General features: G+C 36.9%; 1 protein-coding gene across 2 annotated transcripts in view; it reads right to left on the minus strand.

The window, feature by feature from the left end:
• LOC139114704 (corticotropin-releasing factor receptor 1-like) overlaps positions 1-17,170 on the minus strand; it is a 130,763-nt gene that overhangs the window by 30,241 nt on the left and 83,352 nt on the right. For both annotated transcript variants that reach the window (XM_070676574.1, XM_070676575.1), the window contains exons 3-4: positions 8,759-8,837; positions 2,123-2,227 (exon numbers count right to left, since the gene is read on the minus strand). In XM_070676574.1, the coding sequence (XP_070532675.1) occupies positions 2,123-2,227; positions 8,759-8,837 (184 nt within the window). The remainder of the gene's footprint in view (positions 1-2,122; positions 2,228-8,758; positions 8,838-17,170) is intronic.

Consider the following 17,170-nt stretch of genomic DNA (forward strand, 5'->3'; position numbering starts at 1 on the left):
AGGCATTTCGCCTGTTGGTCTCGGTGCGACTTTGTTATGTGACATTCGCAAAAAAATAGTAGCCCCATGCAGTCGTTGTTAATCGAGGTAAGCAATATTAGGGGTTTAATCATAGACCTCCGCACATGATTATTCAAAGTATTGTCTCGAAGCGACGTCCTATTCCAAAGACAAACAAATTCAAATCAAGACAAACGAATTCAAATTAGATGGCAAAGTGTTTATCACAAGTTGTTTTGCTATGTCTCTGCTTAAGAGATGAAAAATTACTAAAAAATTACTGAGCTGAAACACTCACGAAAATAAATATTTTCTATCAAAAGTGATTTCAACCACAGTCTCTCCTGTATTTCTATGTACACGTAAATTGGCCATCGAATTCCAAACGTGAGTACAACTTTGTCACACCTATATAGCGTTAAATGGTGCAGGTTAATACGCTGATTTATTATTCTGATTTTCACCTCTGAGCGTTCATGATCAATCATTATGCACCAATGGTAGAGACAGAAACATGCAAATCCTGCGTTAAATCTTTTAAAAGCCGATCGGAAAGTTGCTTAATGTCGAGCACAATTACATAGACAATGAGTAATTACTTTAAATTCAGATGATAACATACGGCTTTCCGAACATCCTGAAAAAACAACAACCAGTAACACATTGTATAAAGGTGATTTTCAGAATAAAAGCTGATGATATTTAGAGTAATCAAGTATACTATGATAGGCCTCTGGCACATTAAAACAGCATATGAATGAGTGACTTTTGCGTCATTCATTGCGTCACTGCGTAAGATAGTACAGGATCCCGAGGGCTGTTTTTTAAACCTAGGTTGTAAGAATTGCTACAATCGGAATAAATCTTAAACCACCGGCTCAGTCTTGACAACAGCCCTTTGTGTCTAATGCTGGTCTCTACGTCCTAATCGATACGGAATGCACGGACAATAGAGCGAGAATTGCGTATTGACAGATACGAAGGAGATGGGAGTCGAGGAAACCTACATCAACGAACAGGGAGCTATCAATTTATAAATAATTCATACAGTGGGTTTTCTATAACACCTGTTTATTCATTAGCAATACGATTGTAAGTATAACATGAGATCTTGACACCAATAGATCATTCAATCATAATTATGGAGTAATTTTGAGATATAGTAAAATATTTAAATTTTCTTAGTACGTATGCAATACGTCTTCCTCTGTAAAATGTAGCACATACGAATTCTTCAAGCCATTAGTTACCGATAGAATATAAAGAAATATCTGATCTGTTGAATTAGGGAACCCTGCCTGACCCTGTCACGAACCAAATAGACAGACGGCAAAAGGAGTCTCTCCGTTTCCACATGCCAACATATGATATACCTTTCTAGGACAACTTCCTATGTTCCTAGTATGCACAACTACTCTCAGTTTGATTCCCTTTAGGATATTTCAGAGTCTGGGCATTGTTATGCACAAGACTTTACAGTAATCCAATCTGGGTCTTACAAGTAGTAATGATGACGTTTAACATGACAATTGCGTTAAACCCATGATGAACTAGTCCATGTGTTGGGATTTGCTTGGAGACGATGCGCGTGGGGCGGGTGATATTGTTACCCTCGATTCACCCCTCCTGTGACATTACTCCATTTCCAAAATCATTTTAAAACAGTTGTCTTTAACTATAGACAATGGCATGATTAAAGTTGTCAATACAGCATGGATGTGTTTGATATTCTTGATGACTACTGAATCTATTTCAAGTTGAGATCTCGATAGTGAACAATGGCACTGCATATATTGTACACAAAGTCGTGTATTTGCGAGATATATACTTAGTATTCAACATACTTTAAGGGGAGAGTAAGAAAACGTTTTCTTGAACAAACATAATGAAAATATTATCAAACGTTATTGTTATTTTCCCCCATGAAAATATTATCAAACGTTATTGTTATTTTCCCCCTACAGCAATTAAGTTATTCTAGATACATTTAAAGCATTTAATGAACTGACAACGGGGATTCACTATCTTTTGCTACAGCGGTCGTTCATTTTGATATATTGAGCTTCGCACCCACTGGATTCTAAAAGGAGATAATATTTGTGTCGACAACAAATAAACATACCATTACTATGGCCTGGTGCAGCAGGACAGTTCACATACACTGTAGTATTGGCAGGCGAATCTGGCCAGCATATACCTCTGTCGAAATGCCGATTGCAGTGTGGTCCTTCGGAAAAAAAATAGAAATAATTACGTTAATGTGTGAAGCCGCCGACGAAAGATAAGATATTACTGAATTTATCACAACTTTTTAATGAGCAGATACCATCTGTGAGCCGACCTTGGGAAGGGTGAAAAACACATTTAATCATTTTGCAAGACGTGTGAAAATAACACCAATTAACGTAACGCATAAACTTACTGTAAAAATTCATAACACGATGTCGACAGCGAAAACATTTTAAAACCACTAAACATTTTAAGACCGCTGCTAGACAATCAGCGCTTGAGTGTATAAGTACAAAGTTTTTAGGGAGAATACACATTTCACAATTTCTGCGATGTTTTGATGCAGACAGACTTACAATGCGTGACAAATAATTGGTGTAAGTACCGACATACTTTCTCCAAAATACAGGATAGAAGCACGCATACCCACACACTCAAGACACAAACATTAAAATGACCGTTGGTTACGCCGAAAGATACGTTTATTTATTTTATAGTTTTTCACATTTGTAATTTAGCGAGAGTGATTTGAATATAGGTAAGGATTCTACACTGCCTAAAGTACTTGAAGATGTTGCCTGAATAGCTTTAAGTGCACATGTTGGTCAATCCGCCCTTGTGTCTATTTCACCGCAGACAGACGGGGAACTCGCATTTTCCTCTGTTATCGGCTACCCTGAAGTCTTCACATGACGTCAGTGTCACATGATTACAAACACACAAGCACCTGCAGTGAACAGCACATTCCTTGAGACCACAGGCTTTCATTCAAATATATAACGTCAGCTTTTTCAGTGCCAAAACGATGCCCCTGTTCAATTTTCCTGATTTCCTTGCTGTAGTGTTTTATTGTACCCTGCTTAGTTTTAACTTTCATGCCTCTGTGTACTGTGGCCTACTCCTCAAAACTTCCCCAAGTGTATTGGTACGATTGATACATATCATGTTATATTTATTAAATATACATTCCTATTGATTTTCTCCAGCTTTTCTCTTATCTTTCTGAATGCAATTCTCAGAATTCATACTTCCCACTTTCATGCAGTTCTATCAAAAACAGAGTTTCTTTATTCCTTTTTGAAAGTCACACTTACGAATTTTATACTTATGAATAATTCAATTGAGAGTAAGGTCTTTTAATATATTAGATGAAGTGTTTCTGATAATTTTCTGTCACAGGATTAAGCAGTAGAGCAATAGAGATATGGGTAATGTTTTCACATGACGCGAGGACAAAACTGTTCGTGTTTCTTAACATTTCAATGTTTATAGCAGCCTTATTACATCAATTTAACATCACAAGCACTACCAAGAGGAAGACTCTGAAATTTCGGAATACCTCTGTCTATCTCTCTGCTCACCAGTCTGTCTGCCTATTTGTCAGCAGGGACGATAAATAACTCAGGAGCTGATGATTTGATTAGAATGAAAAAATAGGCAGATGTAATCGTTGAATGATTTGATTTGATCTCTTTCGATGGGATTGGCTGGCAAATTTGAGGTTACTGGTGAAATTCGTTTTTTGTTAAGTCGAATTGCAAGAGCTATACTACAATTGGCAGAATAAGATAGGATTGCTGACAAGAAGTTGCTATGAGCGAGTAACCAACTGTGAAAAGGAAACTTTAAGATTATACTCAAAGGCCACGGTAAAGCGATTACTAGGTTAAAGCTCCGTAAGGTCTAACTTTCGATGTTCTATATAGTTTTCTGGTTCTAATTGTGAAATACAATGTGTTTTTCATTCGTAAATTCATGTCAGCTTGTGAAGTGTTCAACTTTTCAACACAATCTGTCTGTACGTGTAATGTCCCAATGTAATTACTGACAACTAATTTTAGTCCGTACAGAAATTCAACATATCAACAATAATATCGTACACATTGTGTTATGTTGTGTTGTGTTGGCAAGGCTAAGACTTTGTATTTCTGTAAGAAATTATTTTCCGGAACGATGTTTATGAAAATATTTATCAGAAGTTACTGTAACAGCTATTGTTCCTCTAGTCCGTGTTGTGAAAGGGTTAGTTTGCCTATACTATTTAGATGATTTACATCATAGATCACAGCCAGAAACCACGTGATTAGACGTCATGATCTGCCCTAATATAAAACCTCGCTATTTTTATGCAAATTAGTATGCGCCTTCTTGGAAATTACATCACAAAAGACAACACATAACGCAGTGAACATCTTCTTTTAGGGAGAGAGCGAGCTAAAACTGCTCTAGAACTTGTAAGACTTGCATAATTATCAGTATAAAAAGGGATGCATCGTAACGTTTCAAAACCTTTAATTTAATATGTAACATTTTAATATAGCATTTATTTCACTCTATAAAACGAGCAAATTTTATTCCATTACTAAAAATATTTTGAAATGCAAATTTGTAGTGTGGGCTTGGTTGATACGTGCATTGTTTATTATGTGCAGTGTCGTTGTCGACAAATAAATTCTTGTCTTGAGTAATATTAAATAGTCGAAAATATCACCATATGTAACATATATGCAGACTGCATAGACAAGTTGAACAGTGGACATTAGGACATTTTGGGAGTAGGATAAAATGTGCACTTTATTGACAGAATAAAAATAAAGGTAAATCCATCAAGAATTACATCTAATGGAGCTTTAATATTTCAAGAAATGATGTGGCATCTACAAAAAATCGATAATCATCTGGCTTTTTCAATTAATATTTACGGGACGTACAGTGCGAGTTGTAGCGTTTTCTTTATTAATAGAAATTCGGTGCTATAACAGCATAGTTCGGTTTGCCTAGGAGCAATAGATTTTTCCGTAGAAAAATGTTCAAAAAGCGGTTCATGAGTTTACATTATTCATCAAAATGCCATCAAAATGAACTTCACGAATCTGAAGAATTCATATTTCAGTGTCTGCGGGTACTACACAGCTGATATGGATTTTTTGCAACCTGAGGGGACTCAATCACAAAGCGTATTTGCCAGAAACGGTGAAACGGTGTTCAGAATTCAGTCAGGCTACTGTGCCGTTGATGAGGGCACGGTATATCTGTTTTGTCACGTAACGGTTAGCACCAGCTCATTCATTACGGCTGTCGCTCTTTCAGGATCTGCTTCGTAATTTCTGGTGTAACCATCTGATAACACGAAGAGACAAATTGAACATGATATTTTCAGGTAAAAAAAAACATATATCGGACATATACAGCAAACTTAAATCACTTTTCTCCTTCAAGTTTGCCTTGGCAATAATCTGTAAATTTCAAAGTCAGCACATCTCGTAGTCTGTGAGCTGGTGCCACTGTCACTTGCAAGTCCGTTCGCTCATAACAATAAATGCTCTGATTCTCTCTGTCAAATGTTAAGTGTTAAAAAAAGCCTCTATTAATGTTTATTATGTTTTTATCAATTTGAAAGAAACATCATCCGAAAACAATCACATTTCAATAGTAGCTCTTTTTCACTGTAGTTCATAAAGTAACGAGCTGAGGTGATGCAGAAGTTTCTTAACACTTTGGTTGATATTTATTTTTGGTGGCTATTATGATTTTGAAAGAGTCACACTTTTCCTTTCTGAGGGTTGCAGTAGGGTAAACATGGAAATAATGACTACTTTTAAATGTCATATACCTACCTACCTACCTACCTACCTACCTACCTACCTACCTACCTACCTACCTACCTACATACATACATACATACATACATACGCAGTTCTATAATTTCTCGAGGTGATAAATCTGTAAATTTTCAAATTTAGAATAAAGAAACACTTGACTCCTATGCTTGGAGAGCTCACAGCAAAGACTATGTATGTATGCATGCATGCATGCATGCATGCATACATACATACATACATACATACATACATACATACATACATACATACATACATACATACATACATACATACAACAAGTACTAAGGTCTCTTTGATAAAGCTCTTAAACACAAAATTCGACCTTGCTTTTCTTGGCCCTCAGGAATATGATTGAAGTATAGCGCGGTTAGATCTGTGAAGTCTGTCTCTTTCATAACGACACCTAATGGGTACGAATCCATACAGGTTGCCAGGTTTCAATCAGACAGTGGAATGAAGGACGCGTCGAAACCGTAGAGTAACATCAAATTGGGAACCCAATCTCCTACTCTCCGTATTTTTCCCAAGATTGCAAACGCGCCAGTTTTTCCCATGGACCCCATGAGGTCCTGTACATACATATTTGCAAATCTAGAGCCTTTCTCCTAAATTAGGTTGTTGTCACTGCATGTCTCGATTACCTACAATTCGAGTAATCAGGAAAAACGAACCAAATGACATGACGTCCAGCTTTGTATTTTCAAGCCGAAGCTCGAATACTGTACGAAAAAAATTCAATAATAATATCTAGAATGCTTTTTACGCTTATAAGCCAAATTGTGTTAGGTCTTGCTCGTCATATTTGCCACTCATGACCTACAGTGACGATAATCATTAAAATCCTCTGTGATAGTCTTTGCTGTGAGCTCTCCAAGCATAGGAGTCAAGTGTTTCTTTATTCTAAATTTGAAAATTTACAGATTTATCACCTCGAGAAATTATAGAACTGCGTGGGCAAGGAGATTCACAAACCTCGTTGCCTTCTGTTTACAGGATATTGTTTGATTTTTCCGCTAGCTTATTCAGTCATGTAAGCAATCACTTATAGTCGAAAAAAATACTGTTTATTCAACTCTTTCAAAACTTTGGCAAATTTTCAAGGTGATCGTCTTGTCTTTTAGCCTAAATTTACGTCTGTTATTTTCACATTACTCATTGCTGTGGAGTCAAGCACTGCAATTATTTGAACGAATGAAATTATGTTGTATCTTTTCCTTGTTAACAGACCTCTTTACCGATCGTACCGAGGCAAACTACCTCCCCGGGCTGGTCATTAATGGTTAATTACTTGAAAATAGGAGCAATTATATCATTATAGGAAGTTAACGTCGAGAAAATAAAGGACATTCTCTTTTGAGACTGTTATCCGAAAGTGTGACAAATAAATTAATACATATTTACAAGGTAGTGTTTCACACTGTTCTTGTTTGCTTCGAGTATTTTACGAAAAACAGAATCACAGAAAAACATTTGAGAAATACGTGAAATCGAGCAGTACCATCTCTGCCGTGTCACAAACAACAATAAATACGATTTGAACTTTTTTGGGGATAATTGCGTGATATGACAAACATCACCCTATATGAGTTACATAAGAGTGTTACTTGTGGCCGAGCAAAAGTTACTGTCAAAAAGAAAATATCGTACTCGTACAAAATGTAGGAGACTTGATAAGAAGGAAAACGAAAGGCAAACGTTCCATACTTCGTACAAATGTACTTTGCAAAAATAGTTCTAATGGCGATGAAGAGTGTCGTACGTTTGAAAACACAATAAATTCAATGCTTATATCAGTAATTGAGGCAATGTCAATTAGTAACAGATGGCTGATTTGCGGTGAGACTTACAATTTTCTCATGTAACGAAATAACCTAGTAAGTAAGTCAAAGATGATTGATACATAGCGTGAACAGTCTCGGGAAGGTTTGAATTTCGTCAACGATCTTGCGGTCAGTGTACTAACGAGCACAAGAAATCCTGGCCTATACCATTTGCCCAATATCTAAACATTGACCATCGGGTTTCCTATTTACATCAATATGAGACTTCTTATGGCAGTTTTGGCTATTTTTGACATTGCTTGCAAAATCTATGGCTTTTTAAAATACAAAGTATTGTTGCTAGGTTTTGTACAAGGGAGAAAGTATACGCATGGAAATTATTGTGATACGCCAATTTTGAACCGGGAAATCACTTATTATTTCTGAGATAGCTTCAACACACGTCAGCGTATTTCAGCATGAAACGTGGGTAGCAGTAGATATTAAAGGAAAGTTGATATAAAACTCAAAATAACGTGCCATTTTAGAGCGGTCTTTGCCCCTATGTTATCGATGACATACATATGATACTAGAAATATCCTGTAGCGGTATTGCAATCCGTTTACAGACGTCGAAATATACATCACTCTCGTTGATTATTGATGTTACTGTAGATTGTCACAAAAAAGAATAAATGGGGCAAAGAAGAATTAAAGGGGCTGCTGGAAATCATGCGTATGATACATGTGCATACTCGGGATGCGTTTGGACAACATGTGTCCAAACATATTGTGATATTACAATAACAAACACATTATATACAGTTACTTTGCGGGTTAGCTGCTTTCTATCATGAGTGCTCTGAATCGTGATACAACTCGGGCTAAATTCTTAACATAAAACACTCCATGTCAAACTCATGTACAAACATCAAGTATCAAACCGTCAAAAAACAGTGTTTGCGGTTAACGGTTAAGCTAGCATGACAAACCATGAAATGAGGCCAGATGAACGAAAGCCCCCGCACACGTCTATTAAGTTACTATAGCCATTTAGTAGTATTTTTGAAAGTATACCTTTATAATGGGCAAAAGAACGAATTTCACAACAAAGACTAAGATCGTATATCAGGCTGGCCAACTTACCTGTAAAATTGTAAGACTGTTCAAAGTCGTCACAGGCCATATCTGCCATGGTAATACTTTCGGTTTGGTTAGCACTCACCTATGGGATAACGATACGCTGATTAGGTTTCGGTAACATGAGATTTTTCTTAAAAAGAGATCATGTATGTGAAAGAAGACTTGTGCGTCTACCGGCCGTCCATCCCACATTACAATGAATGGTTTACTGATAGTTGTTCTCTCGTCATATCGAATATTCATGACTATGTTTAGTGATAGCCCAATCAAGACACACGATACTCAGGCGAAACGTCTGATAAGACTTCACCTATCACGGAAGGTTTTACACTCGGAGGCGGTTCTATAGGAAAGTGAATAAGTTTACGAAATAGCCATGATTTCCTTTAGAGAGGGTAAGGCCTACACATTCTTCGAATAAATATTAAATTTCACAAATGTAGCCGTGTATCTTTAGAATAGATACACACGCACGCACGCACACTTACACGCACTTAATATTCAGTCTGTATTTTCAAACGCTGACACAAGGAGTTATCTATAGTACGAGATACGCAATAATTGTTGTATAGGTTATTACAGGAACGCACACATTTTCAATCGTAGAAAAAACAAATACCGTTTTTTTGCCTGGGTTCTCCTCACAACAGGGTATCTAGTCAGCAAGTGCTGCCTGACATTTAAATAACGAGTTCACGGCACCTCGATGTCAGTACCGACACTGCCGAATAGACAGCCCAAGAGACTTGAAGGGCCCTCATAATGAGATATTCACATCTACACAGCCTTGCAGATTAGGTCCACATATCAGAGTCGCTTTTCCAAACATCCTAATAACTTTTACAACTCAATCCTTGTCGGAGAGATTGCACTTCTCTCTCCGTTTACGCTTTCGGCAAAGTTAGCGTGCCTAATGATATTTCCCCCAATATCATGCAACCTGAATTCGGCGAAAGCGTTGCCATGGCGATCAAGTCGACGGGCGTATCTTAGCTTTTTTCCGTGCTGTTCCGTCCATTGCTCATTTACTTGCTCGCCGGCTGTGTCAACAGTATTACGACATTGCGATACAAACACAAAGTAAATATTGCTATGTGGGAAAAGGTCACGAATGACATTACAACATCGAAACTGCGTTGAAATGCAACGCAATCCCACAATGGCTCCCCCTTCGCCTTTGTAAATGCCGAACGAGCTTCAATTTGAAGGAACTGTGCTAGTCATTACTCGACTACCTAGGTTGTCTGGGTCTCCTAAGCGTGAAAACACTTTATCAGATCAGCCGTGATATTTGAAATTTCGTTTACGTAAAGCCAGCGATACTATGCGTGCTCTCCATTTCGTCAGCATCGCACCTACACACGGCAAACAGTAAGAGTACAAGCCGCCTGAGGGACGGGCCTCTACCTTTTTCACGTTGATGAGCAAACAAAATGGAGTGTAAATCTCTAGCGATGGATTTGCCATCTATATCAAATAGTGAAGAGCGACCAAAACTTCCACTGAGCTTTTATGAAGAAACTACCTCTACTATAGCTTACAGTTTTCACGTGCATTCTAGCAATAACTCCCCTCCCCTCTCTTTCCTTTGTTTTCTATCTCTCATGTATGTATGTACACACAGACACAGACACCGACAAAGACGGACAGACACAATGACAGACAGACATACATATGTGCGTGCATATATATATATATATATATATATATATATATATATATATATATATATATATATATATATATATATATATATATATATACTGTCTGATATTCCCCTCGTATATGTTGTGACGAATATTAAAGGTACTATGCAGAGACATTACAGATATTCGGATTCTTTAATTTTCTAGCCTTATGTTAATATAAGTAATGGAGACCGGTTTGAATTTCAATTCTTGATAAATTCCAGATGGTTTATTTCGCTAAACCAAAATGTTTAAAGATTCCTGGGAAAGTTTTACTGAAAGTCTAAAACTTTCTATTTTTATCAACTCAAACCTGATCAGTCGCCATCATTAAACAGGAATTAGAATACACATTTCACAGGAAGAGTATAACTGTTGAGGTCCTTAATGAAAGATGGTGGGTGGCCGGTTATTCAACTTGTTCTCAATTCCTGCATGCTTACAGGTACAATTTCTGCAACTTTGATAACGTCATTACAAACAGTATTTTGCTAATTAAGGTTCGAAGACACAGGTAAGTAGTTTAGAACCCAGGAAACATTTGCGCTGTTGCTTTGTGGGATTTCTTTAGTAAGATAATGCCACACTGGTGAATTGCCTGGGAAAACCTATATATATATAATATATATATCTACCAGCTTTATCGTGCAAAACACTTACTACTGTACACCATAAACTCCTCCATTGACATATTATGTGTGCTAAATCTTCCGATTCGAAAGATGAAGGGCCCACCCATAGCAAAGGCCAAAATCACTTCCTGGTTTCACAAGCAAGAGATCAACATGATTTGAAGGTTATTTGCAGGCTGGTCAATGTCTCTATTATCACACTGAGTTATGATATAAGTGCATTCTAACTATTTAGGATTCACGGAGGGTATTACAGCAGATAGTTCCTCTAAACAACAGCAGACTGAGATTGTATACCATGTTGAGCGCACATACATGACAAAGTAAGTCAAGGATATGAAATTCACAGTTAATCAAAAGAAACAGATTCCATTTATGAAAATAGCTGAGAACGGAAATGTATACAAGAGTAACCTTATTCTCGTACAATTTTAGGCTATCGTTCAATGGTTATATCACTTACATTATTACAAACATACTTCACTTTTTACCTAGTTCTGACCTGTAATTTATTTTTCTTGGAATTGACCATATGTTGACATTTTTGAGAATATGACTTTTCTGATCGTCGACATTCGTACACTGCAGGCAGACACTAGGACTGACAGCTAAGACAGAAAGCAGTGTTATCATAGCACCACTCCGCTGTGTATCGATTCCTAAATGAGTGGTGTAGACTTTGTGTTCACATGAAAAGCCTTGGCATTTTAGCCACCAGATGCCAGTATTCTCAGTACTCTTGAACTACCTCCTGCCCAGGCCAAGTAGGATAATAATCTATTTTTACACTGCAACAGGTTTAGTATTACTTAAGGCCTTGCTTGAGCACTGCACAGCTCTAGTCACCCAAACTTTGAACTTCACAAGGTTACAGATATCTCATGCAGTTCAATCCTTAAGACAAAAGACGAAACAAAACGACCAAGAGAAATGACACATTCGACGATATTGTACCCTACTTTGAATGATCACTGTTCAGCGCTTCCTGCAGAGTTTCGAACGGGTCAAAGTACATATTTCCCTCAAAGACGCGACCTTCTTACCCCTTTCACCACCATGGTTTGGCCCAAGCCCATTGTTGTCGGTGGTGAGTGCAGACTTGTTTACTGGGGATGGGGGTTGAAGTGGATAATAAGCTTCAAGACCCAAAATTTGTATCCATCACATTTTCAGCAAGGCTTAGCCAAAACAAAATCTAGTTTGAAGGGACAATGTTGGTCATTTTTCATGAATTTCTTTTGATACGAGATGCTACTTATATTGTTTGACATGTTGAAAGATACTGACCATATGGGTGACCATGTATATATTTGACCCAAGTTTTAGATTAAATGAAACCATGGCGGAAATGAATTAATGGTCATGACCATTAATTCATTTTCGCAATAGTTTCATGTATCGTGTCTAAAACCGGGGTCGAATATATTCATGGTCACCCATTCATTCAGTATCTTTCAACATGTCAAACAATATAAGAAGTATCTTGTGTCAAACAAAATTCATAAAAAATGGCCGACTTTGTCCCTTTAAGTAAGTACGCGTCTCGGGGTCGAAAAACTTTCCGTAAGGGGACTTTAAACATTCGCTCTCAATTTCTGAAATGCTGGAACCATCCATTCAGCAAGCCACCAAATGCAGCACTTGAAGCATTCTGTACAATCAGGTTGCTATACAGTTTTGATGAATCTTACTTTCATAAACTCTACCAATGCACGTTGAAGAGAGTTATTACACATTTGCTTTAAATCATGACAGTGTTTGGACAGCCATAGCTGACACAGGCCCTACAAGTCCTTTTGTAAGGCGCGGTTGTTTGGAAAAGGTAATCACAGATTTTATTCCTAGGTGCTTCAATCTAAGAAATGTCTTTTTTCATTCCACCGACATAGTATTAAAAATTGAAAGACAATGATAATAATTTTTCTGCCAAATTTAGAAATGGTCATACATTCATCAAAATGGTTTAATATCGACACAGCAGTTAATACCAGTATATCGCATCATAGTTGGTTCACGATAGCCCTGTTATATAGCGTGCGTGAGCCAAAATGCATCACCGGCCACGTTCTGGTCAATAGCCGACCCTGTTGCCACTTTAACGCAGCGCATTCAGAGATGTAGTTGACAAGGAACTACAAGAATATTTTAGAAACGAAATACCACGACGGGGGCGAAGCAACTTCAGTGCCCGGATAAAGCGTTCATTGACCTAAGGTGAAACGCACCTCGAAAATCAAAGTAATTTAAATTCTTGTTTACGCTTTGCTCGAGGACACTTTGAGCCAATTCTTTTCTCGTGAATGAGAAATATGGGTCACCGTGCATTTCCTTTGTTCCTAGAACAAAACTGTCTGAAAATTGGCCCGTTTCTGGTATTCAAGATGATCACAATTCACTGCGTGAACGCGCAAAAGATGATAATAATAATCAACGATTTTCATGAAAACGAGATGGTGAACACTCAATTTTTCCTCTAGCTGGGTCTGCGCAAGCTGCATGCTCAGCAGAGAACGATACGGTGTCGAGAAAGTTTGGTCTTTGAAACATTTATCCCGAAGGTGCATTCTGACTTTCCAGATAAAAGAACCTGAAATCCGAATTCATTTATGCTTTTACGGTGGATGTAATGTTGTGAATGTGTCGCTAAATGACAATGTTTATCATTGCCGGCGTGGATTTTCTTCTCCTGCTTTTAACTATAAACCTCCAGAAGCGAGCTTTTTGAAAGATTTGTAAAAGAAGTTCTTCGATTCAAAATGTGCCAGTAATCTCGAACCTATAGCATTCTTCAAGCGAAATTTGAAATGTACAACGGAGATGACACTCATCGGGTCGTAGTCACTTCATATTGAAAGGCGTTCCGGGCCCAGGGGAGTTAACACTTCAAGATATATTCGCCCTCCTTGTAAACATGGCCAGATAAAACTAAGTTATCCGAGTAGTTTTCTAATGTCGAGGGGGTAACGTTCTAGAGTTCATTTTAGTGTATTTCTAGAATGAAGGAAAAACCGGCGACTCAGCTGTCGAGCTGTCTAGCATTAGAATCCAGGGTAGGCGATATAAAACACATATAGGTTGCATGATTTCTCGTTTATAGATAACAAGTACATCCTGAAATGATACTCTCTTGAGATGCTTTTCTATGTATTAAACGAAAAGAAGCTACCCTGCCCTTATCAAGCAACCTGTCCCCTTTGCATGCGATAAAAGTATTGGCATTCACAAATAATATTAAAAGGTAGCTGCAATAGAAACTATGACAGCTATCGCATTACAGAAAGCAGACTGATTTTCATCGTTGCAGCTGACTGCGTATGCATACGAAGAATACGAGTTACCTGGCCGAGCAGTTTCATCGTCCGAAAACTCATAATCCCCATTTCAGAGATGAAGTTGACACTTAGTGTAACTCAGTAATGTACTGGACTCAGCTAGGACAAATATGACTATGAAATTATTTTAATAGTGTTGCTCCTGTTCGTCCGCGCCCGGATATTCTAAATACTTGAATTAGACTCGATCGCTGATGCTGAGATCATAAAAAATTGTGTGTAATTTCCGTCACTATAACGCCTAAACCTCTTTTTATATATGATCAGAGTATGTTTCAACATTCTGAAGCCCTTGACGTGTTCAAATACAAATACAACTATGTTTAGACTGCCGATGGTCTGAGAAAACGTTGCTTCTGCAGTTCAGGCGTTTATTGCTTAATTGTTTTATTGATTGTGGAGATAAATCATTCATCCAAAACTTACTCAATATCTTACACAAATGTTAATATATTTGCGGTCATTGACTTTCTCAATATTTTACATAAATGTTAATAGGTTTGCAGTCATTGACTTTCTCAATATTTTACATAAATGTTAATAGGTTTGCAGTCATTGACTTTCTCAATATTTTACATAAATGTTAATAGGTTTGCAGTCATTGACTTTCTCAATATTTTACATAAATGTTAATAGGTTTGCAGTCATTGACTTTCTCAATATTTTACATAAATGTTAATAGGTTTGCAGTCATTGACTTTCTCAATATTTTACATGAATGTTAATAGGTTTGCAGTCATTGACTTTCTCGATATTTTACATAAATGTTAATAGGTTTGCAGTCATTAACTTTCTCAATATTTTACATAAATGTTAATAGGCTTGCAGTCATTGACTTTCTCAATATTTCTAGGTTTGCAGTCATTGACTTTCTCAATATTTTACATAAATGTTAATAGGTTTGCAGTCATTGACTTTCTCAATATTCCTAGGTTTGCAGTCATTGACTTTCTCAATATTTTACATAAATGTTCATAGGTTTGCAGTCATTGACTTTCTCAATATTTTACATGAATGTTAATAGGTTTGCAGTCATTGACTTTCTCGATATTTTACATAAATGTTAATAGGTTTGCAGTCATTGACTTTCTCAATATTTTACATACATGTTAATAGGTTTGCAGTCATTGACTTTCTCAATATTTTACATAAATGTTAATAGGTTTGCAGTTATTGACTTTCTCAATATTTTACATAAATGTTAATAGGTTTGCAGTCATTAACTTTCTCAATATTTTACATAAATGTTAATAGGTTTGCAGTCATTGACTTTCTCAATATTTTACATAAATGTTAATAGGTTTGCAGTCATTGACTTTCTCGATATTTTACATAAATGTTAATAGGTTTGCAGTCATTAACTTTCTCAATATTTTACATAAATGTTAATAGGTTTGCAGTCATTGACTTTCTCAATATTCCTAGGTTTGCAGTCATTGACTTTCTCAATATTTTACATAAATGTTAATAGGTTTGCAGTCATTGACTTTCTCAATATTCCTAGGTTTGCAGTCATTGACTTTCTCAATATTTTACATAAATGTTAATAGGTTTGCAGTCATTGACTTTCTCAATAATTTACATAAATGTTAATAGGTTTGCGGTCATTGACTTTTTATATTGTTGGAAGGTCAAATGCGACTTTGACATTTACAAAACAACCAGTTCACTATAAGGTATATATTGGATTTAACGTGATACAACAGAAGTTGATGATTAAATCGTCCACGAGTCTACACATCGGTTAATGTCAATAACATGCTTACTACGGAACCGAAGAACGTCTCAGTAATACGTCAATGCTTCGAAGACAAAAGGGTAGACAGCAAAATCTGACACTCAGGTCGCTTTGAGTCGTTTTGCAGTGGAACATTATCCTAGGGGGTATGTTTCAATTTAGTGATGATAAAAAGTTACCCCTAACCTATTGCTATACGAACATGGAACTAGTATACTGTTTGTACACCATCAAAAGTTCAAATGAATGTCATTGACAATGACAATAACGGTCACCTGTGACTGACCCTTCTTCATCTCATCACAAAAATCTGGAGTTTCATTTTTGTCCATTCTAGTCTGATTTACAATATTTATTCGAAGGATGGGATAATAACTTTTTCACCGTCTATCGTTTCTCTTCTGCGTAGATCAAAGTTCAATTTGAAATAGCCTTGTCGATCCATGAAACCCTTAACAACCCAATTCTCGTCACCATGGTTGCATATAAGAAGATCTGTGCGTAATATTTTAATCTGCGCGGATAAAAGAGAGGCATTTATTTGACAAAACGCTTGACTATAGAATAGAAAAACCCATGCAGTTAACCGATAATAAAAACCTGGAAGGATTAATCCTTTTCCTGCATATATCAGCAAAAATATTTGCTACCGTGGGAATCTCCAGATGACTGATTATGGCAGCAGATTGTAAACACTCCCAGTTTAAGCATCCGTGAATTGTCATTGATCCGCTTTTTTCAAATCAGTTTACCGAAGCTCTGATGAAAATCTCATTTTATTCAACCCTGGACTCCTGATGGTTATCTGGCAACCGTTTGTCCTTTCATATCAGACTGAGAAGAGCTATTAGTGTCTTAACGACGACCATCTAAAACCTTGGTCATTTCCGGTTGAGACATCATCAAATATTGGGACAAACTTGATTTATCAGCAGATAATTCAAGTGAAATTGTCTGTGCGACCTTTAGAGGCTGCGAAGGGCAATTGTTGTATAAGCCAGCGCCATAAATGGAATGGCAGCTAT

The sequence above is a fragment of the Ptychodera flava genome, chromosome 16 (assembly GCF_041260155.1).
Source record: "Ptychodera flava strain L36383 chromosome 16, AS_Pfla_20210202, whole genome shotgun sequence".
NCBI lineage: Eukaryota > Metazoa > Hemichordata > Enteropneusta > Ptychoderidae > Ptychodera > Ptychodera flava.